Source organism: Nerophis ophidion, linkage group LG13 (genome assembly GCF_033978795.1).
Source record: "Nerophis ophidion isolate RoL-2023_Sa linkage group LG13, RoL_Noph_v1.0, whole genome shotgun sequence".
Classification (NCBI taxonomy): domain Eukaryota; kingdom Metazoa; phylum Chordata; class Actinopteri; order Syngnathiformes; family Syngnathidae; genus Nerophis; species Nerophis ophidion.
The window spans coordinates 52,347,568-52,373,750 of NC_084623.1; the positions used below are offsets into that span (position 1 = coordinate 52,347,568).

Below are 26,183 nucleotides of genomic sequence, written 5' to 3' on the forward strand. Positions count from 1 at the left end.
CGCGCACCTGTGTTTCATTGATTACGTCCGTATTTAAGCCTGCTTTCTCCCTCCGTTCATTCTTGATCCTTTGTTTGCGGTAAGCAACTTTTAACGTGGACGTTTTCCTAGTTCTGGTCTCTGTGCTAAGTACCCCTTAGCTTCCCGTGAACTCGGCACGTTACCTTTGGACTCTCGAGTCAATGCTAAGCTTTAGCTTTAGCTTCCCGTGCGTTCGGCACGCTTTTCTTTTGTTGATTTTTGTCTGTTTTTGTACCAGTGTTATCATTTTTTTGTATTAAAATCAAGCCCTTACCTGCTAGTCCTGTCTGACTGGTCCTTTGCATCCTGGGGTGGACAAAACGCGCGTCACAATGCGTTCACCCTCATAGAAAATCGTTTCGAATCAAGAATCGAATCGTTCCCCACAAGAATCGAATCAGATAGTGTCCAAAGATTCACAGCCCTGATTATAAGAATGTATTTTTTCATGCTTCTCTCCGTTTTCACACAATAACTGCTGATGTTTTGTTATCTCAACCGTTATTTCTTATCTTCGTCCACAGACTATTTCCCGACAACGGCGGAGTGATCAATTTCGCCAGCTGGTTTGGCTTTGCATTCCCCAACATGATTTTAATGCTGGTATTAACGTGGCTTTGGCTGCAGTTCGTGTTTCTGGGCTTTAAGTAAGTAGCCTTTTTAACGTTTTTTTTTTTTTTTTTTTTACCACCACAACGCTGTCGTTTATTTCTCACTCTCCCCCGCCAGTTTCAGAAAGTCATTTGGATGTGGCGTAAAAAGCGCAGGTGATAAGGAGGCCTACCAGGTAATCAAAGATGAGTACAAAAAGTTGGGCAAGATGAGCTTCGCTGAGACCAGCGTGCTGGTTATCTTCACGCTGCTGGTTCTTCTGTGGTTTACCAGGGAGCCTGGCTTCATACCAGGCTGGGCCACGGTTCTCTTCAACCAAAACAAAAAGTGAGTGCGGACAGAAATAGACTTTAGTACAGGTGTGTCCAGACTGTTGGACTTGGGGGCCACATTGGGCTTAAAAAAGTTGCTGAAAGTTAACTGCATGCAAATTAACATGTGTGTATATATATGTATATATGTATATATATGTATATTTATGTATATTAGTGTTGTCCCGATACCAACATTTTGGTACCGGTATCAAACTAAACTAAATTCTTGGCAATAATAATTGATCATAAATTATGTTGGAAACCGCATATTGAATATATAATGAGAAAAATATCCAAATCCATTGCTATTCGTTATAAAGTGATACACTTGCTGAATAAGAAATGTCTGCATATGTTATATTATTCTGTTATTTTTCCATGTTTATAATATTGTGTTGAATTTTGGGGAAATGTTTATAAAACAAACATAGACCCAATAATTAAACTCCAAAAAAAGGGTCATTAGAATAATATCGTCCATCCATCCATTTTCTACCGCTTATTCCCCTTTGGGGTGGCGGGGGGCGCTGGCGCCTGTCTCAGCTACAATTGGGCGGAAGGCGGGGTACACCCTGGACAAGTCGCCACCTCATCGCAGGGCCAACACAGATAGACGGACAACATTCACACTCACATTCACACACTAGGGCCAATTTAGTGTTGCCAATCAATCTATCCCCCAGGTGCATGTCTTTAATAATATCGTATTTTTCGGATTATAAATCGCTCCGGTCGAAAATGCATAATAAAGAAGGAAAAAAAACATATAAACGTCGCACTGGGACTATGAAGCCACGCTGTTGTAACACGTGGGTTGGCATTGTCTGGCTGAAATAATCAGGGGCGTCAATGAAAAAGATGTTACTTTGATGCAACATCCAAAACCTTTATGTGCCTTCACAGATGTGTAAGTTAGCACAAATACACCCCCATACCATCACATATGCTGGATTTTGAACTTTGCGCCTAGAACAGTCCGGGTGGTTCTTTTCCTCTTTGGTCCGGAGTACACGACGTTCACAGTATCCCCAAAAAATTTCAAATGTGGACTTTGCATCAGTCCATTTTAGATGAGCTCGGGCCCAGGCATCACATTCCAACTGAGCTAATATTTGCAAAAAATAACCAAATTTATCAGTTCGAACATTAAATATCTTGTCTTTGCAAATAATTGTATTTTGTTTTTATTTACCATTTACACAACGTGCCAGCTTCACTGGTTTTGGGTTTTGTAAAACCGAGAGGAATATTTAAAGTGATCTAATTGTACACACAAGACTGGAAACAGAAAATATAATGTGAAACTTTAATAAATAATATATTTATATTATTTATTAATATGGGAGAATTGACCGTGAGGCTTTGTAACACATCCATCCATCCATTTTCTACCGCTGATTCCCTTTCGGGGTCGCGGGGGGCGCTGGCGCCTATCTCAGCTACAATCGGGCGGAAGGCGGGGTACACCCTGGACAAGTCGCCACCTCATCGCAGGGCCAACACAGATAGACAGACAACATTCACACTCACATTCACACACTAGGGCCAATTTAGTGTTGCCAATCAACCTATCCCCCAGGTGCTTGTCTTTAATAATATCGTATTTTTCGGATTATAAATCGCTCCGGTCGAAAATGCATAATAAAGAAGGAAAAAAACATATAAACGTCGCACTGTGACTATGAAGCCACGCTGTTGTAACACGTGGGTTGGCATTGTCTCGCTGAAATAATCAGGGGCGTCAATGAAAAAGACGGTACTTTGATGCAACACATGTTGCTCCAAAACCTTTATGTGCCTTCACAGATGTGTAAGTTAGCACAAATACACCCCCATACCATCACAGATGCTGGATTTTGAACTTTGCGCCTAGAACAGTCCGGGTGGTTCTTTTCCTCTTTGGTCCGGAGTACACGACGTACACAGTATCCAAAAACAATTTCAAATGTGGACTCGTCAGACCACAGAACACTTTTCCGCTTTGCATCAGTCCATCTTAGATGAGTTCGGGCCCAGGCGTCAAATTCCAACTGAGCTAATATTTGCAAAAAATAACCAAATTTATCAGTTCGAACATTAAATATCTTGTCTTTGCAAATAATTGTATTCTGTTTTTATTTACCATTTACGCAACGTGCCCACTTCACTGGTTTTGGGTTTTGTAAAACCGAGAGGAATATTTAAAGTGATCTAATTGTACACACAAGGCTGGAAACAGAAAATATAATGTGAAACTTTAATAAATAATATATTTATATTATTTATTAATAATATAATAATATATTTATATTATTTATTAATATGGGAGAATTGACCGTGAGGCTTTGTAACACATCCATCCATCCATTTTCTACCGCTGATTCCCTTTCGGGGTGGCGGGGGGCGCTGGCGCCTATCTCAGCTACAATCGGGCGGAAGGCGGGGTACACCCTGGACAAGTCGCCACCTCATCGCAGGGCCAACACAGACAGACAGACAACATTCACACTCACATTCACACACTAGGGCCAATTTAGTGTTGCCAATCAACCTATCCCCAGGTGCATGTCTTTAATAATATCGTATTTTTCGGATTATAAATCGCTCCGGCCGAAAATGCATAATAAAGAAGGAAAAAAACATATAAACGTCGCACTGGGACTATGAAGCCACGCTGTTGTAACACGTGGGTTGGCATTGTCTCGCTGAAATAATCAGGGGCGTCAATGAAAAAGACGGTACTTTGATGCAACACATGTTGCTCCAAAACCTTTATGTGCCTTCACAGATGTGTAAGTTAGCACAAATACACCCCCATACCATCACAGATGCTGGATTTTGAACTTTGCGCCTAGAACAGTCCGGGTGGTTCTTTTCCTCTTTGGTCCGGAGTACACGACGTTCACAGTATCCCCAAAAAATTTCAAATGTGGACTTTGCATCAGTCCATTTTAGATGAGCTCGGGCCCAGGCATCACATTCCAACTGAGCTAATATTTGCAAAAAATAACCAAATTTATCAGTTCGAATATTAAATATCTTGTCTTTGCAAATAATTGTATTTTGTTTTTATTTACCATTTACACAACGTGCCAGCTTCACTGGTTTTGGGTTTTGTAAAACCGAGAGGAATATTTAAAGTGATCTAATTGTACACACAAGACTGGAAACAGAAAATATAATGTGAAACTTTAATAAATAATATATTTATATTATTTATTAATATGGGAGAATTGACCGTGAGGCTTTGTAACACATCCATCCATCCATTTTCTACCGCTGATTCCCTTTCGGGGTGGCGGGGGGCGCTCGCGCCTATCTCAGCTACAATCGGGCGGAAGGCGGGGTACACCCTGGACAAGTCGCCACCTCATCGCAGGGCCAACACAGATAGACAGACAACATTCACACTCACATTCACACACTAGGGCCAATTTAGTGTTGCCAATCAACCTATCCCCAGGTGCATGTCTTTAATAATATCGTATTTTTCGGATTATAAATCGCTCCGGACGAAAATGCATAATAAAGAAGGAAAAAAACATATTAACGTCGCACTGGGACTATGAAGCCACGCTGTTGTAACACGTGGGTTGGCATTGTCTGGCTGAAATAATCAGGGGCGTCAATGAAAAAGACGGTACTTTGATGCAACACATGTTGCTCCAAAACCTTTATGTGCCTTCACAGATGTGTAAGTTAGCACAAATACACCCCCATACCATCACAGATGCTGGCTTTTGAACTTTGCGCCTAGAACAGTCCGGGTGGTTCTTTTCCTCTTTGGACGTACACAGTATCCAAAAACAATTTCAAATGTGGACTCGTCAGACCACAGAACACTTTTCCGCTTTGCATCAGTCCATCTTAGATGAGTTCGGGCCCAGGCGTCAAATTCCAACTGAGCTAATATTTGCAAAAAATAACCAAATTTATCAGTTCGAACATTAAATATCATGTCTTTGCAAATAATTGTATTCTGTTTTTATTTACCATTTACGCAACGTGCCAACTTCACTGGTTTTGGGTTTTGTAAAACCGAGAGGAATATTTAAAGTGATTGCTCGGTTGGTAGAGTGGCCGTGCCAGCAACTTGAGGGTTGCAGGTTCGATTCCCGCTTGTGCCATCCTAGTTACTGCCGTTGTGTCCTTGGGCAAGACACTTTGCCCAACCTGCTCCCAGTGCCACCAACACTGGTTTAAATGTAACTTAGATATTGGGTGTCACTACGTAAAGCGCTTTGAGTCACTTGAGAAAAGCGCTATATAAATATACTTCACTTCACTAATTGTACACACAAGACTGGAAACAGAAAATATAATGTGAAACTTTAATAAAGAATATATTTATATGATTTATTAATATGGGAGAATTGACCGTGAGGATTTGTAACACAGCAACTTTTAAATGTATTCAGAATGAACTTTTATGGAAAATATGCCAGAGCAGACTTATTTCACAGCGGAGGAAAGGGAACTACCGCTCCTTCTCTCCCTCCGTCTGCTGCTTTTCTTGTCAGAACTTCTTTTGCTGACACTGTTATTGTGGCAACGTGATTAAGGACTTTTGTGATTCAATTGTTCACACAAGACTGGAAAGAGAAAATATAATGTGAAACTTTAATAAATATATTTTTGCATTAAGTGTGTTTTAGGTCTGTTCTAATGTTCTGTTAAGTCTACAAGACTTCCTGTTGTTAATATTTTATTTTTACCCATCAGGTACGTGACAGATGGCACCGTGGCCATATTCATGTCGGCACTGTTCTTCTGCATTCCCTCCAAATTTCCAAGACGGGGTCGCATGTCAGATGACGGTAAGCCAACCATGTTATATAAGGCATATATATTTTGCTGCAGCCGTTACATATACTGTAATATTGTACATGGTAAGTGGGATTTGTTATATATTCTATATATTAGCCATCCTTCCATCCATTTTGTACTGCTTATTTCTTTCGGGGTCAGCTACAATTGGGCGGAAGGCGGTGTGCACCCTGGATTAGTCGCCATCTCATATAATAATATAATATAGTGGGTGGAGTGCCATCTCCGGGTTGGGGAGGAGACCCTGCCCCAAGTGGAGGAGTTCAAGTACCTAGGAGTCTCGTTCACGAGTGAGGGAAGAGTGGATCGTGAGATCGACAGGCGGATCGGTGCGGCGTCTTCAGTAATGCGGACGTTGTACCGATCCGTTGTGGTGAAGAAGGAGCTGAGCCGGAAGGCAAAGCTCTCAATTTACCGGTCGATCTACGTTCCCATCCTCACCTATGGTCATGAGCTTTGGGTCATGACCGAAAGGGACAAGATCACGGGTACAAGCGGTTGAAATGAGTTTCCTCCGCCGGGTGGCGGGTCTCTCCCTTAGAGATAGGGTGAGAAGCTCTGCCATCCGGGAGGAGCTCAAAGTAAATCCGCTATTCCTTCACATCGAGAAGAGCCAGATGAGGTGGTTCGGGCATCTGGTCAGGATGGCACCCGAACGCCTCCCTAGGGAGGTGTTTAGGGCAAGTACAACCGGTAGGAGGCCACGGGGAAGACCCAGGACAAGTTGGGAAGACTATGTCTCCCGGCTGGCCTGGGAATCCCCCGGGATCCCCCGGGAAGAGCTAGACGAACTGCCTGGGGAGAGGGAAGTCTGGGCTTCCCTGCTTAGGCTGCTGCCCCCGCGACCCGACCTTGGATAAGCAGAAGAAGATGGATGGGGTATATCAGTGTATACTATATACTGTATATAATATGTAAATATTACATATATGTTATATATGGGACGGCGTGGCGCAGTGGGAGAGTGGCCGTGCGCAACCCGAGGGTGCCTGGTTCAAATCCCACCTAGTACCAACCTCGTCACGTCCGTTGTGTCCTGAGCAAGACACTTCACCCTTGCTCCTGATGGGTGCTGGCTGGCGCCTTGCATGGCAGCTCCCTCCATCAGTGTGTGAATGTGTGTGTGAATGGGTGAATGTGGAAGTAGTGTCAAAGCGCTTTGAGTACCTTAAAGATAGAAAAGCGCTATACAAGTACAACCCATTTATATGTAATATTGCTACTATTGTACATTTTTAGTCTACTTTATACCTTTGTTTTCGCCCTCTTTTGGTGTGCTTGTGTGCATTATCCTTTCAATCCTTTGTAACTGAGCCACTGTGTGGATCAATTTCCCTTGTGGATCATTAAAATTTGTCTAATTCTAAGCTAAAGCATGCCAAATATAGAAGGTGCTTTAACACTCTTAAGGGTCGATAATTAGGCTTTTTGAGACGTCTATGTTATTATTCAGTGTGTTTGATGACTCACCAAAAGTGTACACAAGCATCAAGCAGGTAAAAAGCTTTCTATTTCGTAGGTCAAAACTAGAGATGTCCGATATTCCGACATTGTCCAACTCTTAATTGCCGATTCCGATATAAACTGATACCGATATACACAGTCGTTGAATTAACACATTATTATGCCTAATTTTGTTGTGATGCCCGCTGGATGCATTAAAAAATGTAACAAGGTTTTCCCAAATAAATCAACTCAAGTTATGGAAAAAAATGCCAACATGGCACTGCCATATTTAATTTTTGAAGTTACATTAAGTGCATTATTTTTTTTATTATTATGCCTAATTTTGTTGTGATGCCCGCTGGATGCATTAAAAAATGTAACAAGGTTTTCCCAAATAAATCAACTCAAGTTATGGAAAAAATGCCAACATGGCACTGCCATATTTATTTTTGAAGTTACATTAAGTGCATTATTTGTTTTATTATTATGCCTAATTTTGTTGTGATGCGTGCTGGATGCATTAAAAAATGTAACAAGGTTTTCCCAAATAAATCAACTCAAGTTATGGAAAAAATGCCAAAATGGCACTGCCATATTTATTTTTGAAGTTACATTAAGTGCATTATTTTTTTTTATTATTATGCCTAATTTTGTTGTGATGCCCGCTGGATGCATTAAAAAATGTAACAAGGTTTTCCCAAATAAATCAACTCAAGTTATGGAAAAAAATGCCAACATGGCACTGCCATATTTAATTTTTGAAGTTACATTAAGTGCATTATTTTTTTTATTATTATGCCTAATTTTGTTGTGATGCCCGCTGGATGCATTAAAAAATGTAACAAGGTTTTCCCAAATAAATCAACTCAAGTTATGGAAAAAATGCCAACATGGCACTGCCATATTTATTTTTGAAGTTACATTAAGTGCATTATTTGTTTTATTATTATGCCTAATTTTGTTGTGATGCGTGCTGGATGCATTAAAAAATGTAACAAGGTTTTCCCAAATAAATCAACTCAAGTTATGGAAAAAATGCCAAAATGGCACTGCCATATTTATTTTTGAAGTTACATTAAGTGCATTATTTTTTTTTATTATTATGCCTAATTTTGTTGTGATGCCCGCTGGATGCATTAAAAAATGTAACAAGGTTTTCCAAAATAAATCAACTCAAGTTATGGAAAAAAATGCCAAAATGGCACTGCCATATTTATTTTTGAAGTTACATTAAGTGCATTATTTTTTTTATTATTATGCCTAATTTTGTTGTGATGCCCGCTGGATGCATTAAAAAATGTAACAAGGTTTTCCAAAATAAATCAACTCAAGTTATGGAAAAAAATGCCAACATGGCACTGCCATATTTATTTTTGAAGTTACATTAAGTGCATTATTTTTTTTATTATTATGCCTAATTTTGTTGTGATGCGCGCTGGATGCATTAAACAATGTAACAAGGTTTTCCAAAATAAATCAACTCAAGTTATGGAAAAAAATGCCAACATGGCACTGCCATATTTAATTTTTGAAGTTACATTAAGTGGATTATTTTTTTTAACATGCCTCAAAACAGCAGCTTGGAATTTGGGACATGCTCTCCCTGAGATAATCCTGATACCCACTACAACTATGGGAAGTACTATACTTTGACTTTCACAAAGTGTAATATTTTTTTTTTTTAAACATGCCTCTAAACAGGTACAAAAACAATGAAGGCACACAGCTTCAGTCCAGAGTATTTTAGAGTCATAAAGTAAACAATGACATAGTCCTACTTTAGTGCAAGACTGTATAACCGGAAATCATAAACTGGGCTCAATCTGCCCTGCTCTAATATATTTATATTAGTAACAACAATGTTCTGCAAGCTAGTGGTGAGTGCTTGAAGTGGTCTAGCAGTCAGTCAGAGCTTCTGAAATGCTACATTGAGAAAGGGCAACTTTGTTCACTGCAAGATGCAAAGTGTACGCCATGCAGGGCAGACTCGCCACACCAAACTCCACCGTAGCTTTTGCCGTACTGCATGCGTTGTCCCTGACCACAACGTGGGTTTTTGTTGTATTTTTGTTTTTTCTCAGCGGAGTCTTTAAGTGAAAACTGTGCGGTACTACTTTTATCCGGTGTTTGCTTTTCATCCATCTTCCGCTTGTATTCATCGTCTATCTCCTTATGAATCTTGAAGAGGTGGGAGATGAAATTGCTGGTATTGAAGGAAGACGTCTCGGTTCCTCCTTGCATATCCAACTTTTTGCAGCCATTGCAAATTGCCAGTTTTTTATCCGTCAGAGACACTTTAAAATAATCCCAAACCATGTCGTTAGTCAGTCACCGAGCGAGCTCACTTGTTAGCCACGGCTACAGCACCGGCAACAACACACTCTTGTTGATGTTATGCTCCGCTCGCGGCGGTTTGATGAGGTCATCAAGCATCACCAGTAAACTTCTCATGCTGCAGTCGTGCTGCAACTCCTGTGTTGTGTGTGGGAGAGGGGAGAGGCTGCTGACTGGGAGACGCAACTGCTCTGTACTTCTCCCTACGTCCGTGTACCACTAGATAAAGCGGCGTTTTAAAAAGTCATACATTTTACTTTGTTGTTGTTGTTGTTTTTGCTGTTGTTTTTGTCTCTCTGTCCCCACAATTTCACCCTCTGTCTTCCTTTTTTTTCTCTTTTCTATCCCCTCGGTCATAAAGCCCGGCTGCACCAAATGAATGATTATAAATACATTTAATAAAGTCAAATACAAATAAGACAACAAGAGAAGTACCGTATTTTTTTGAGTTGCCGCCGGGCATATAGTATGCGCCTGCCTTGAATTACCGCCGCAAAATAATTAGCGCATGCTTAGTATTACCGCCGGGTCAAACTCGTGACGTCACGAGTGACACTTCCCCTGTCATCATTTTCAAAATGGAGGAGGCTGATTTCAATACCGGTAATTTGAAATCGCATTAAATGTGCTTTTCACAATGGTATCTTTACATCACACTCAAATTTTTACTGCATGCCTTTGGTAAGTGCCGGAGTGAGAAGAGGTTTTAAAATAATTAGCGCATTCTTACTTTTACCGCATGCCTTTGGTAAGCGCAGGAGTGAGAAGAGGTTTTAAATTAATTAGCGCCCCGGCGGCAATTCAATGAAATACGGTATGCTTCTCTTATGTAAAGCGCTTTGAGTCACTAGAGAAAAAGCGCTATATAAATATAATTCACTTCACTTATTTTGTAAATTAAAACTAAACAGCCGATATGGGCATCTACACACCTATATCAGTGGTCCTCAACCACCGGGCTGCACAAGAAACAATAAAATAAAAAAATTAAACACATTTTTTTAATTTTTTTTATTTATTAAATCAACATAAAAAAACACAATATATATACATCATATATCAATATAGATCAATACAGTCTGCAGCGATACAGTCCGTAAGCACACGATTGTATTTCTCTATGAAAACAATTAATTTGACAAATTTTCAAGCGTTGAACGGCCCGCAGCTGCAAAAAGGTTGGGGACCACTGACCTATATGACTTGCCTGAGAAGCTGGACAGGACAAAAAAAAAATAAAATACAGATAATTTCCAATATTACATTTTAAAGCATTTTACGGCCGATAATATCGGCAGTCCGATATTATCGGACATCTCTAATATTATGCCGTAATTTTAAGGTCTGTAGTAGAGATTTGGGGTTTGCGGTCTCATCCGCGGGTCCCCCCCCCCCCCGTGCGTCGGTAAGGTGGGTGGGGTTGAGGTCGCGGGGGTGTAAAATATATTCAGGAAGTGTCATGAATACAAAGGATTTTGGGTATTTGTTGTGTTGCGTTTATGTTGTGTTACTGTGAGGATGTTCTCCCGAAATGTGTTTGTCAATCTTGTTGGGTGTGGCTTCACAGCGTGGCGCATATTAGTAAGTGTTAAAGTTTTTTTATATCACAACCATCAGTGTACTCTGTATCGCCCAGTATGCCTTTCAATCTTGAACGTGTATTTGCGGAAACTGTACACATGTTGCCGGTCCAACAATCGGTTCGTACGTGTTGTCGAAGGTGTTCGAGGCAATGGCTTCACAGCACGGCCATATTCTTGTAATGAGAATGAACGCTATTGGATAGTCGCGAGAACGTTAGCGGCTTTAACTGTCATTATCACGTTGTGAAACAGGTTTAAATAGCTCCGTGAGTGGTGGACGGCGGGTGGATGACGACATTGGTGATGCGGATGCGGATGATATAATTGCCTATCCGCGCATCTCTAGTCTGTAGGTAGTGCATTCCACTGTGTGGTGGCAAAATAGTATTATGCATTTTTTCCAATGAGGGTCTTGAATTTGGGGGGGAGAAGGTCTGAGGAACTCCCTCTCGTGCCGTACCTGTGAGCATCACTTACTCTGGTGAAACAGTTCGACATGTACTTGGGGACAGTTTCTCTGCGCGGTTGATAGTTCAGAATTTACAGCACTTGGTATAGTTAATTGTACTCTATATCGTTAAGGCAGGAGGCTGCAAAATGAAGTGTATCGCCAAATGGATTTCAGGCCGTGTCGCTACGGTGAACTGGATTAGATCTGTGTCTGGTGAGAGACATTTCCTGCAGGTTTCGTCACGTGAGGACCTGTTGAGTTTTACGACCTGCCCTCCTTTGAACGGGAAGACATAAAGATACCGTCAGTAACTTTTACTGCCTGTTAAAAGACATTCAGCTGATTCTGTGCTTTCAAATTGCCCTTGTCGGATCTCCTTACCGACTCGTAGCCTGATATCTTCAAGGTCAAGTTGAGACAACGGCACACGCCGTACCTTCACGCGGATATTGCTCGCGCTCAGATTGATCAATCCGGAGCGTGCGAGCTGCACAGAAAGGTGACGGATGATTAATAGGCAGGCAGTTTGAGAGGGTGGACGCAGGCTTTGAGGTGACACTGTCTGTTTCCCACTTTGCAACGTGGAAAAATACAAGCCGACATGAACGTTCCAACAGCCGTCCTTTTCCCCCCTTTTACTAGTTTATGACATTTCGCGTTATCTCTTTCAGTTGTTTTATGAACTGTGTGGCTTATATATGAACACTTTTTTACACTTTAGATAGACAGTGGTACCTATCTAGGTTTTCATACAGTTTTAGTAGGATTGGACAAAACGTAACGAGAATACCGAGGATATCGTAGTGGTTTGTGCAGCCCTTTGAGACACTAGTGATTTAGGGCTATATAAGTAAACATTGATTGATTGATTGATTGATTGATTGATTGAATAAACAAGCTACGAGAATAAAGTTGCAGTGTTACAAGAATGGCGTCGTAATTTCACAACGACAAAGTAGTGATGTCACAAGAATAAAGTTTCAGTGTTACACAGATGAAGTCGTCATGTTACAAGAATGAAGATGCAGTGTTATACGGATGAAGTCGTGATGTTACAAAAACAAAGTCTAAATGTTTCAAAATATTGCTTCATTGTTACCTACAGAAGTCGTAATGTTACAACAAGAAAGTTGCAGTGTTGTAAGGATTAAGTCGTAATGTTACAAATGCAAAGTCGTAATGTTACAAAATAATGTTTCGGTGTTACAGTACCTGTTGAAGTCGTAATGTCAGAAAAACAAAGTTGTAATGCTACAACAAGAAAATTGCAGCATTACACGTATTAAGTCGTAATGTTATGAATACAATGTCGTCATGTTACAAAATAATGTCTCAGTGTTAGAACTCGTAATGTTACAAGAATGAAGTTGCAGTGTTACACGGATGAAGTCGTGATGTTACAAAAACAAAGTCTAAATGTTTCAAAATATTGCTTCATTGTTACCTACAGAAGTCGTAATGTTACAACAAGAAAGTTGCAGTGTTGCAAGGATTAAGTCGTAATGTTACAAGTGCAAAGTCGTAATGTTACAAAATAATGTTTCGGTGTTACAGTACCTGTTGAAGTCGTAATGTCAGAAAAACAAAGTTGTAATGCTACAACAAGAAAATTGCAGCATTACACGTATTAAGTCGTAATGTTATGAATACAATGTCGTCATGTTACAAAATAATGTCTCAGTGTTAGAACTCGTAATGTTACAAGAATGAAGTTGCAGTGTTACACGGATGAAGTCGTGATGTTACAAAAACAAAGTCTAAATGTTTCAAAATATTGCTTCATTGTTACCTACAGAAGTCGTAATGCTACAACAAGAAAATTGCAGCATTACACGTATTAAGTCGTAATGTTACGAATACAATGTCGTCATGTTACAAAATAATGTCTCAGTGTTAGAACTCGTAATGTTACAAGAATGAAGTTGCAGTGTAACATGGACAAAGTCGTAATATTGCCGGAACAAAGTCATTATGTTACAAGAATAACATTTCAGTGTTACACAGATGAAGTCGTAATGTTACAACAAGAAAGTTGCAGTGTTACAACAAGAAAGTTGCAGTGTTGCAAGGATTGAGTCGTAATGTTGCAAATGCAAAGTCGTAATGTTACAAAATAATGTTTCGGTGTTACCTGTTGAAGTCGTAATGTCAGAAAAACTGCTGTAATACTACAACAAGAAAGTTGCAGCATTACACGTATTAAGTCGTAATGTTACGAATACAATGTCGTCATGTTACAAAATAATGTCTCAGTGTTAGAACTCGTAATGTTACAAGAATGAAGTTGCAGTATGACATGGACAAAGTCGTAATATTGCCGGAACAAAGTCATTATGTTACAAGAATAACATTTCAGTGTTTTACAGATGAAGTCGTAATGTTACAACAAGAAAGTTGCAGTGTTACAACAAGAAAGTTGCAGTGTTGCAAGGATTAAGTCGTAATGTTGCAAATGCAAAGTCGTAATGTTACAAAATAATGTTTCGGTGTTACCTGTTGAAGTCGTAATGTCAGAAAAACTAAGTTGTAATACTACAACAAGAAAGTTGCAGCATTACACGTATTAAGTCGTAATGTTACGAATACAATGTCGTCATGTTACAAAATAATGTCTCAGTGTTAGAACTCGTAATGTTACAAGAATGAAGTTGCAGTGTAACATGGACAAAGTCGTAATATTGCCGGAACAAAGTCATTATGTTACAAGAATAACATTTCAGTGTTACACAGATGAAGTCGTAATGTTACAACAAGAAAGTTGCAGTGTTACAACCAGAAAGTTGCAGTGTTGCAAGGATTAAGTCGTAATGTTACAAATGCAAAGTCGTAATGTTACAAAATAATGTTTCGGTGTTACCTGTTGAAGTCGTAATGTCAGAAAAACTGCTGTAATACTACAACAAGAAAGTTGCAGCATTACACGTATTCAGTCGTAATGTTACGAATACAATGTCCTCATGTTACAAAATAATGTCTCAGTGTTAGAACTCGTAATGTTACAATAATGAAGTTGCAGTGTAACATGGACAAAGTCGTAATATTGCCAGAATAAAGTCATTATGTTACAAGAATAACATTTCAGTGTTACACAGATGAAGTCGTAATGTTACAAGTTTAAAGTTGCTGTGTTACACACATAAAGTAAAAATGTTACAAATATAAAGTTGTAATGCTACAAAATAATGTTTCAGTGTTACCTGTAGAACTTGTAATGTAACCAAAACAAAGTTGTAATTTTATGAAAATAAAGTTTCTGTGTTAGTTGTAGAAGCCGTAATGTGACAGGAATTAAGTTGCAAGTGTTACAAGGATAAAGTTCCAATATTGCAGGAACAAAGTCATGTTACAAGAATAAAGTTGAGGTTTTACAAGGATGAAGTCTTAATGTTGCCAAAACAAAGTTGTAATGTTACAAAAATTAGGTTGCAGTGTTAAACGGATTAATTTGTATTGTTATGAAAACAAAGTCGTAATGTTACAAAATTTACGTTTCAGTGTTACTTGCAGAATTCGAAAAAATACAAAAACAAATTTCTAATGTCAAAGGAAGTAAGTTGCAGTGTTACGAAAATAAAGTTTCAGTGTTTGCTGTAGAAAAACAATGGAATTAAGTGGCAAGTGTTACAAGGATAAAGTTCTAATATTGCAGGAACAAAGTCATAATGTTACAAGAATAACGTTTAGGTGTTACCAAAACAAAGTCTTAATGTTACAAAAATGAAGTTGCAGTGTTATATGGATTAATTCGTATTGTTATGAAAACAAAGTCGTAATGTAACAAATTTACCTTTCAGTGTTACCTGCAGAAATCGTAAAGCTAGAAAAACAAATTCATAATGTCACAGGAAGTAAGTTGCAGTGTTGCAAGGAAAAAGTTCTGATATTTCAACAAAGTCATAATGTTACAAGAATAAAGTTGAGGTGTTACAAGGATTAAGTCGTAATGTTGCCAAAAAAAAGTCATAATGTTACAAAAATAAAGTTGCAGTGTTACACGGATAAAGCCGTGATATTGCAGGAACAATGTCATAATGTTACAAGAATAAAGTTGAGGTGTTACAGGGATTAAGTCGGAATGTTATCAAAACAAAGTTGTAATGTTACAAAAATAAAGTTGCAGTGTTACACGGATTAATTATTATTGTTATGAAAAAAAAGTCGTAATGTTACAGAATTAACATTTCAGTGTTACCTGGAGAAATCGTAAAACTACAAAAACGAATGCATAATGTCACAGGAAGTAAGTTTCTGTGTTACGAAAATAAAGTTTCAGTATTAGCTGTAGAAGTCATAATGTTAAAAAAAAAACAAGCCGTAATGTGACAGAAATTAAGTTGCAAGTGTTACAAGCATAAAGTTGTAATATTGCAGGAACAAATTCATAATGTTACAAGAATAAAGTTGAGGTTATACAAGGATAAAGTCGTAATGTTACCAAAACAAAGTCGTACTGTTACAAAAATAAAGCTGCAGTGTGACACGGATAAATTCTTATTGTTATGAAAACAAAGTCGTAATGTTACAAAATTAACGTTTCAGTGTTACCTGCAGAAATCGTAAAACTACAAAAACAAATTTGCTGTGTCAGAGGAAGTAAATTGCAGTGTTACCAGGATAAAGTCGTAATATTGCAAGAACAAAGTCATAATGTTACAAGAATAAAGTTGCAATGTTACGCAGGTAAAAAAAGTTACAGGAACATAGTGATAATATGGCAAGAAAAATAGTTGCAACTTTACATGGACAAAGTTGTAACGTCACACAAACAAAGTCGGAAAATTACGAGAATTGAATTGCGGCGTTACACCGATGAAGTCGTAATGTAACGAAAACAAAGTTGTTACACGGATCAATTTGTAATATAGCAGGCACAAATCCACACCGTCACCAGAATAAAATTGCATCGTCAGAAGGAAAATGTCATAATAACACAGGGATAATGATAAGAAAATAAAGTTGTAACAAATCCTTGGGAAAACTGAAGTACCACTGAACTCTTATTATCACCATATTTGTAGAATGATGTTTCCAACTGGTTTCCTGTGATGTCTGCATTGAAATAGAAGCTGACGAAGCTCCATCTCCACTGCTAACTTGGGACGTGGTCCATCAGAAGATGCCGTGGGACATCCTCTTGCTCCTGGGAGGAGGCTTCGCCCTGGCCCATGGCAGTGAGGTAATGCGGGTCAAAGAAGATCGGATTCTTCTTCTCAGATGTTCGGACAAGCCTCTCTTTCTTTTGTTCAGGTGTCTGGACTTTCCAAATGGTTGGGGGAAAGTCTCATACCGCTGCAGAGCATTCCTCCTTTTGCCATCTCCATAGTGCTGTGTCTGATGGTGGCCATGTTCACGGAATGTTCCAGCAACACCGCCACCACCACTCTGTTCCTACCAATACTCGGCGCCATGGTGAGGGAGGACACGTCGTACAAATAGGATCGTACTTTACTCACAACCACAGTTTTTTTGTTTTGTCCTGGAGGGTGCATGGGAGTTTGCCCAACCAGTCTACATGTGCTTTGTGGACTTGGAGAAGGCATTCGACCGTGTACCCCGGGAAGTCCTGTGGGGAGTGCTCAGAGAGTATGGGGTACCGGACTGTCTGATTGTGGCGGTCCGCTCCCTGTAAGATCAGTGTCAGAGCTTGGTCTGCATCGCGGCAGTAAGTCGGACCCGTTTCCAGTGAGGGTTGTACTCCACCAAGGCTGCTCTTTGTCACCGATTCTGTTCATAACTTTTATGGACAGAATTTCTAGGCGCAGTCAGGGCTTTGAAGGGATCCGTTTTGGTGGCTGCAGGATTAGGTTTCTGCTTTTTGCAGATGATGTGGTCCTGATGGCTTCAACTGGCCAGGATCCTCAGCTCTCACCGGATTGGTTCGCAGGCGATCTCATTGCAGTGAAGCGACAGCGATGAGAATCAGCACTTCCAAGTCCGAGTACATGGTTCTTGCCTGGAATAGGGTGGAGTGTCATCTCCGGGTTTCGGAGGAGATCCTGCTTCAAGTGGAGGAGTTCAAGTACCTCGGAGTCTTGTTCACGAGTGAGGGAAGAGTGGATGGTGCCCGGGAAGTCCTGTGGGGAGTGATAGAGAGTATGGGCTATCGGACTGTCTGATTGTGGCGGTCCGCTCCCTGTATGATCAGTGTCAGAGCTTGGTCCGCATCGCTGCCAGTAAGTCGGATACATTTCCAGTGAGGGTTGTAGTCCACCAAGGTTGCTCTTTGTCACCGACTCTGTTCATAACTTTTATGGACAGAATTTCTAGGCGCAGTCAGGGCTTTGAAGGGATCCGGTTTGGTGGCTGCAATATTAGGTCTCTGCTTTTTGCAGATAATGTGGTCCTGATGGTTTCAACTGGCCAGGATCCTCAGCTCTCACTGGATTGGTTCGCAGGCAATCTCTTTGCAGTGAAGCGACTGCGATGAGAATCAGCACTTCCAAGTCCGAGTCCATGGTTCTCGCTTGGAATAGAGTGGAGTGTCATCTCCGGGTTTGGGAGGAGACCCTGTTTCAAGTGGAGGAGTTCAAGTACCTCGGAGTCTTGTTCACGAGTGAGGGAAGAGTGGATCGTGCAATCGACAGGCGGATCGGTGCGGTGTCTTCAGTCATGCGGACGCTGTATCGATCCGTTGTGGTGACGAAGGAGCTGAGCCGTACGTCAAAGCTCTCAGTTTACCGGTCGAGCTATGTTCCCATCCTCACCTACGATCATGAGCTTTGGGTTATGACCGAAAGGACAAGATCACGGGTACAAGCGGCCAAAATTAGCTTCTCAACCTATCTCCCTTAGAGATAGGGTGAGAAGCTCTGCAATCCGGGAGGAGCTGTAAGTAATGCCACCCGAACGCATCCCTAGTGAGGGGTTTAGGGCAAGTCTGACCGGTAAGAGGCCACGGGGAAGACCCAGGACACGTTGGGAAGACTATGTCTCCCGGCTGGCCTGGGAACGCCTCGGGATCCCTCAGGAAGAGCTGGGCGAAGTGGCTGGGGAGAGAGAAGTCTGGGCTTCCCTGCTTAGGCTGTTACCCCCGCGACCCGACGTCGGATAAGCGGAAGAAGATGGATGGATGGATGGATTTTTGTTTTTTCACACCTCCATTGTTGCGCATTAACTGTTTAACCATGGCTCGGTGTTATCAAATCGTATGAGCGCTAGAAAATACCAGAAAAAAGTGGCAAAGTTAAAAAACAATGCGGTGATTTGTGACGAGAATAAAGTCACAGTGCTACGAGAATAAAAACTCAGTGTTATGAGGACGAATTTGCAACGTCACATAGATAATGTCACAATGTTACGAGAATACATTTGCAAATAAAGTTGTAATTTTCTAATAAAAAAGTGTCAGTTGTACAAGAACGTTACGAGAACAAAGTCAGAATTTTTCGAAAAAAAGGCAAGAATAAAGTGCCGTATCACACGGATTAAGTCGTAATGTTACAAGAATAAATCTGCAACGTTACTAAAATAAACTTGTAATGGTACATAAACACGTTTGTGACGTTCTGAGAGTGACGTTGTAGCATTAGGAGAATGAAATTAGTGTTAAGAGAATAAAGTGGTAACGTTTTGTGAATAATGTCACAATGTTACAAAAATACATTTGCAGTGTAACGCCGATAACGTTGTAATTTTACGATAAAAAAAGTGGCAGTTGTACAAAAACGTCACGAGAACAAAGTCAGAATGTTTCGGAAAATTCTCATAATGTTACAAGGATAAAGTGCAGTATTGCACGGATCAAGTCGTAATGTTACAAAAACAAAGTCGTAATGTCACCGATGAAGTCATAGTTTGTTACGAAAACAAAGTTGTAATGTCACAGGAACAAAGTTGCAGTGTACATGTGGGCGGTTTAGCTCGGTTGGTAGAGCGGCCGTGTCAGCAACTTGAGGGTTGCAGGTTCGATTCCCGCTTCCGCCATCCTAGTCACTGCCGTTGTGTCCTTGGGCAAGACACTTTACCCACCTGCTCCCAGTGCCACCCACACTAGTTTAAATGTAACTTAGATATTGGGTTTCACTATGTAAAGTGATTTGAATCACTAGAGAAAAGCGCTATATAAATATAATTCACTTCACTTCACATGGATACAAAGTCATACTGTTAAAGTTGCAGCGTACATGTGGGCGGTTTAGCTCGGTTGGTAGAGTGGCCGTGCCAGCAACCTGAGGGTTGCAGGTTCGATTCCCGCTTCTGCCATCCTAGTCACTATGTAAAGCGCTTTGAGTCACTAGAGAAAAGCGCTATATAAACATAATTCACTATATAAATATAATTCACTTACAAGACTTAAAAGTGCATCTTGACAAGGAACATTTTATAAGAACACAATCATAATAATCTGAGAAGAAATTTGCATCTTCACAAGGATAAAAGTTGTAATGTTATAAAAAAAAATTTTATATTAGGAAAATCAGACAGCTAATTTGCTCTGTTACAAGAACAAAGTCATGATATCAGACAGGAACAATTTAAAATACATTTAGAATATCGGGAGAATAAAATTATCCATCCATCCATCCATCTTCTTCCGCTTATCCGAGGTCGGGTCGCGGGGGCAGCAGCCTAAGCAGGGAAGCCCAGACTTCCCTCTCCCCAGCCACTTCGTCTAGCTCTTCCCGGGGGATCCCGAGGCGTTCCCAGGCCAGCCGGGAGACATAGTCTTCCCAACGTGTCCTGGGTCTTCCCCGTGGCCTTCTACCGGTTGGACGTGCCCTAAACACCTCCCTCGGGAGGCGTTCGGGTGGCATCCTGACCAGATGCCCGAACCACCTCATCTGGCTCCTCTCGATGTGAAGGAGCAGCGGCTTTACTTTGAGTTCCTCCCGGATGGCAGAGCTTCTCACCCTATCTCTAAGGGAGAGCCCCGCCACACGGCGGAGGAAACTAATTTCGGCCGCTTGTACCCGTGATCTTATCCTTTCGGTCATGACCCAAAGCTCATGACCATAGGTGAGGATGGGAACGTAGATCGACCGGTAAATTGAGAGCTTTGCCTTCCGGCTCAGCTCCTTCTTCACCACAACGGATCGATACAACGTCCGCATTACTGAAGACGCCGCACCGATCCGCCTGTCGATCTCACAATCCACTCTTCCCTCACTCGTGAACAAGACTCCTAGGTACTTGAACTCCTCCACTTGGGGCAGGGTCTCCTCCCCAACCTGGAGATGGCACTCCACCCTTTTCCGAGAGAGAACCATGGACTCGGATTTGGAGGTGCTGATTCTCATTCCGGCCGCTTCACACTCGGCTGCGAACCGATCCAGTGAGAGCTGAAGATCTCGGTCAGATGAAGCCATCAGGACCACATCATCTGCAAAAAGCAGAGACCTAATCCTGCGGTCACCAAACCGGATCCCCTCAACGCCTTGACTGCGCCTAGAAATTCTGTCCATAAAAGTTATGAACAGAATCGGTGACAAAGGACAACCTTGGCGGAGTCCAACCCTCACTGGAAATGTGTTCGACTTACTGCCAGCAATGCGGACCAAGGTCTGACACTGATCATACAGGGAGCGGACCGCCACAATAAGACAGTCCGATACCTCATACTCTCTGAGCACTCCCCACAGGACTTCCCGAGGGACACGGTCCAATGCCTTCTCCAAGTCCACAAAGCACATGTAGACTGGTTGGGCAAACTCCCATGCACCCTCAAGAACCCTGCCGAGAGTATAGAGCTGGTCCACAATTCCACGACCAGGACGAAAACCACTAAAACCAATAAAATTATAGCATTTAAAAAAAAAAAGTTGTTTTGTCAGGGGAAGAAAATCGTAATTGAAAGTGAATGTCAAAATTCCTTCACTTTACTAAGTTTACTAAGTCAACTCTTGGTTGACTTAGTAAACAAAACAATTAAATGTCATATTTGTGCATTTAGGATGTATTTTCTTGCAACACTGTAATATTATTAACAAAACATCACTACTTTGTTTTTTTGTTTTTTTTTACAGTGCTTCAGTTGTTAAACAATATCAACAATATTTAACATCAGTTTCCTCTCCATTTACCTCTTCAGGCCATCGCCATTAAAATCCATCCACTGTATGTGATGTTCCCCTGCACCATCGCTGCCTCCCTGGCGTTCATGCTGCCTGTAGCCACGCCCCCCAACGCCATCGCTTTCTCCTATGGCAACCTTAAAGTCTTGGACATGGTGAGGCTGTACACAACATTGTCGAAATACGAGTGGATGTGTGGATGTTTGTATGTGTGTGTCGACAAGCACATCTGCTTTGGATGAAAAGAAGGGGTGGGCAATACTGCAAATTTTGGTAATGATTCGATACCAAGAAAACACAGGGCTGGTATCAACGATACTGATACATTACATTTTTTATTAAATGATTGTTTATCATCATATTTAGAATAAAACAAAAGACACGTTTTTGAAGATCAATTTTTTTATATTTATGAATACAATATAACACAAGTCTTTATTTATATAGCACACTTTTACAACAGCCATTACTGCCCCAAAGTGCTGTATAAATTAAAAAAGCAAAGTTTAAAAAAAAAATCAAAGTAATTATTGACATAGCTATGCAGCTAAAAACATAAAACAAAAATTGTTTGAAATAAAAAACAGTAAACAGTAGAAATAAAAAAGGAATATCCATAGAAATGGTGAAAAAAAAATACAAAATTTAAGTTCTAAGATTGACAAGAACCAAGTTATAATGTTACAAAAATAAAGTCGCATTGTTAAAACGAATAAAGTTGTAACGTTACGAGAATCAATCAATCAATCAATGTTTATTTATATAGCCCCAAATCACAAATGTCTCAAAGGACTGCACAAATCATTACGACTACAACATCCTCGGAAGAACCCACAAAAGGGCAAGGAAAACTCACACCCAGTGGGCAGGGAGAATTCACATCCAGTGGGACTATGAGAAACCTTGGAGAGGACCTCAGATGTGGGCAACCCCCCCCCCTCTAGGGGACCGAAAGCAATGGATGTCGAGCGGGTCTAACATGATACTGTGAAAGTTCAATTCATAGTGGGTCCAACACAGCCGCGAGAGTTCAGTTCAAGCGGATCCAAGACAGCAGTGAGAGTCACGGGCCACAGGAAACCATCTCAAGCGGAGGCGGATCAGCAGCGTAGATATGTCCCCAACCGATACAGGCGAGCGGTCCTTCCTGGGTCCCGACGAGCGGTCCATCCTGGGTTTCGACTCTGGACAGCCAGTACTTCATCCATGGTCATCGGACCGGACAACTTCCACAAGGGAGGGGGGGACATAGGAGAAAGAAAAGAAGCAGCAGATCAACTGGTCTAAAAAGGAGGTCTAATTAAAGGCTAGAGTATACAGATGAGTTTTAAGGTGAGACTTAAATGTTCTTCTATGAACAGTCGTAATGCTTTGAAAAAAAAAGTGGTAATGTTACAAGAATAAAATAGCCGTGTCACATGGATAAAATCGTAATGACACACACATAAAAAAAATCATAATGTTACAAGAAGTTTGCAGTGTTACACGGATAAAATCGGAATTTACAAAAACTAAACCGTAATGCTCCAAGGATAAAGTTGCAGCGTTACACGGATAAAATCGTAATAATACGATCACAAAGTCGTAATGTTACAAGAACAGTGTTGCAGTGTTACTCGGATTCAGTCGTACTTATTTGCAATAAAAGTTGCAAGTTTACAAGAATAGAGTTGCATTGTTACATAGACAAAAATCGCCATGTTACAATAACTAAGCTCCAGCGTCAAACAGTGTTGCTTGAAAAAGGTCAAACACTTACGATAATAAAGTTGAAGTGTTAGAAGAGAAAAGTTGCAATGTTACTACAAAAAAAAGTTGCAATGTTACAAGAATAAGTTGCAGTGTTACATGGGAAAAAAATCATAATGTTTTGAAAACAAAGTCTTAATGTTAGAAGAATAAAGTACAGAGATATTCGGACACATTAGTATATTATATATATATATACTTGCAGTGTGTATGTTGTACACATTACATATTGTTATGAAGGTGTCTGTTACTACATTATATATATACTTGCAGTGTGTATATAAAACATATTAAATATTGTTATTAAGGTGTCTCTTACTACATTATATATACTTGCAGTGTGTATATTGTACATATTACATATTGTTATGAAGGTGTCTGTTACTACATTATATATATATATATATATATGTATATATATATATATATATATATATATATATATATATATACTTGCAGTGTGTATTTAAACATATTTTATTATGTTATGAAGGTGTCTGTTACTACAGTATATATATACTTGCAGTGTGTATATTGTACATATTACATATTGTTATGAAGGTGTCTGTTACTACATTCTATACATATACTTGTGGTGTGTATTTAAACATATTTTATTATGTTATAAAGGTGTCTGTTACTACAGCATACTGTATATATACTTGCAGTGTGTATATTGTACATATTAAATATTGTTAGAAGGTGTCTGTTACTACATTATAAATATACTTGCACTGTGTATTTAAACATATTTTTTTGTGTTATGAAGGTATCTGTTACTACATTCTATATATACTTGCAGTGTGTATATTGTACATATTACATATTGTTATGAAGGTGTCTGTTACTACATTATATATATATACTTGTGGTGTGTATTTAAACATATTTTATTATGTTATAAAGGTGTCTGTTACTACAGTATACTGTATATATACTTGCAGTGTGTATATAGTACATATTAAATATTGTTATAATGTGTCTGTTACTACATTATACATATACTTGTAGTGTGCATTTAAACATATTTTTTTGTGTTATGAAGGTGTCTGTTACTACAGTATACTGTATATATACTTGCAGTGTGTATATAGTACATATTAAATATTGTTATAATGTGTCTGTTACTACATTATACATATACTTGTAGTGTGCATTTAAACATATTTTTTTGTGTTATGAAGGTGTCTGTTACTACATTATATATACTTGCAGTGTGTATATTGTACATATTACATATTGTTATGAAGGTGTGTGTTGCTACATTATATATATACTTGCAGTGTGTATATTGTACATATTAAATATTGTTATAATGTGTCTGTTACTACATTATACATATACTTGCAGTGTGTATTTAAACATATTTTTTTGTGTTATGAAGGTGTCTGTTACTACATTCTATATATACTTGCAGTGTGTATATTGTACATATTACATATTGTTATGAAGGTGTGTGTTGCTACATTATATATATACTTGCAGTGTGTATATTGTACATATTAAATATTGTTATAAGGTTTCTTTTACTACATTATACATATACTTGCAGTGTGTATTTAAACATATTTTTTTGTGTTATGAAGGTGTCTGTTACTACATTCTATATATACTTGCAGTGTGTATATTGTACATATTACATATTGTTATGAAGGTGTCTGTTACTACATTTTATATATAAACTTGCAGTGTGCATATTGTACATATTAAATATTGTTATAAGGTGTCTGTTACTACATTATATATATACAGCACGTGCAATGTATATATATATATATATAAACACCAGGTGAGGCATACATACTTTTTTACTCCTTCTTTTTTTTTTCAAACATAAATTCATATGTGCAGCTCTAGTCATTGTTGATTTAGTTTGCACATTAGAGTAACAGGAAAAAAAAAAGGGAGTTATTCGCTTTCATAAAAACGTTATCATAATGATATTATGATATGATAAATGGGTCATAAAAGTATTTGATAAAGTTGTTATTAAATCCTTTTTGGTCCCAATTGCTTTTAACAAAATAAATCAAGTATTGTGAGTGTATCTTACCTTTCTGCATTTGTATTTGAAGCAGCAAACCATAGATTGTATGATCGCATTCATTTTGTCTTAAAGTCCAGTTTAGAGAAGTATTTCATCTTGGATACGGTATATAATCCTCCATATTGGCAGAAACATTCATTTAAATTAATTTAATTCCAAGAAATTAAACAATATTTTTGCACCACAAATGCTGGCTTACTCTAATAAAAATGCTATGTTTGTTATACAGTTTTAAAAATAAGAAAAGAAAAAAAGACTGGCTTTTGCTGGAGAGACCTGTGTGTGCTAGCTTGAGCGCCCCCACTTCTCCCAGTGTGGCGAGTCAGAATACTGCAAGTTGACAATATATCGCCCCCTACCTTGAGGCAGAAGTACTTGCTGCCTCATGGCCTGCCTTTCCCCCGTGGCAACAAGCATGCGTCCCCTCTCAGGCACACGCCCAATACACACCGCGTGTAGCCGCGGAGGCACCGCCTGTGTCTGCCTCACTTCTCGTCTACTGCGTTGTTTTGATCGGGAAACACAACATTTCAGCGATTTTGACCATGAAAATTACAAAAATATACAGGAACTACACCAAAATCACATAGAAAGCAGGAACCAAAAGAGAAATATTCAGACATATTTTATTTTATTACTTCGTTTTGGAACACCTCATGGTTAAGCCACCTGGTGGCAGGTGAGGCACTGCCTCACTTGCCTCCCCTGACAGCACCTCACTGATATATATATATATATATATATATATATATATATATATATATATATATATATATATATATATATATATATATATATATGTATTGTTTA

General features: G+C 39.4%; 1 protein-coding gene across 1 annotated transcript in view; it reads left to right on the forward strand.

The window, feature by feature from the left end:
• LOC133564716 (solute carrier family 13 member 2-like) overlaps positions 1 to 26,183 on the forward strand; it is a 46,612-nt gene that overhangs the window by 17,788 nt on the left and 2,641 nt on the right. The window contains exons 7-12 of the mRNA XM_061919191.1: positions 546 to 668; positions 751 to 960; positions 5,649 to 5,743; positions 16,631 to 16,743; positions 16,815 to 16,976; positions 21,595 to 21,732. Coding sequence (XP_061775175.1) covers positions 546 to 668; positions 751 to 960; positions 5,649 to 5,743; positions 16,631 to 16,743; positions 16,815 to 16,976; positions 21,595 to 21,732 — 841 coding nt within the window. The remainder of the gene's footprint in view (positions 1 to 545; positions 669 to 750; positions 961 to 5,648; positions 5,744 to 16,630; positions 16,744 to 16,814; positions 16,977 to 21,594; positions 21,733 to 26,183) is intronic.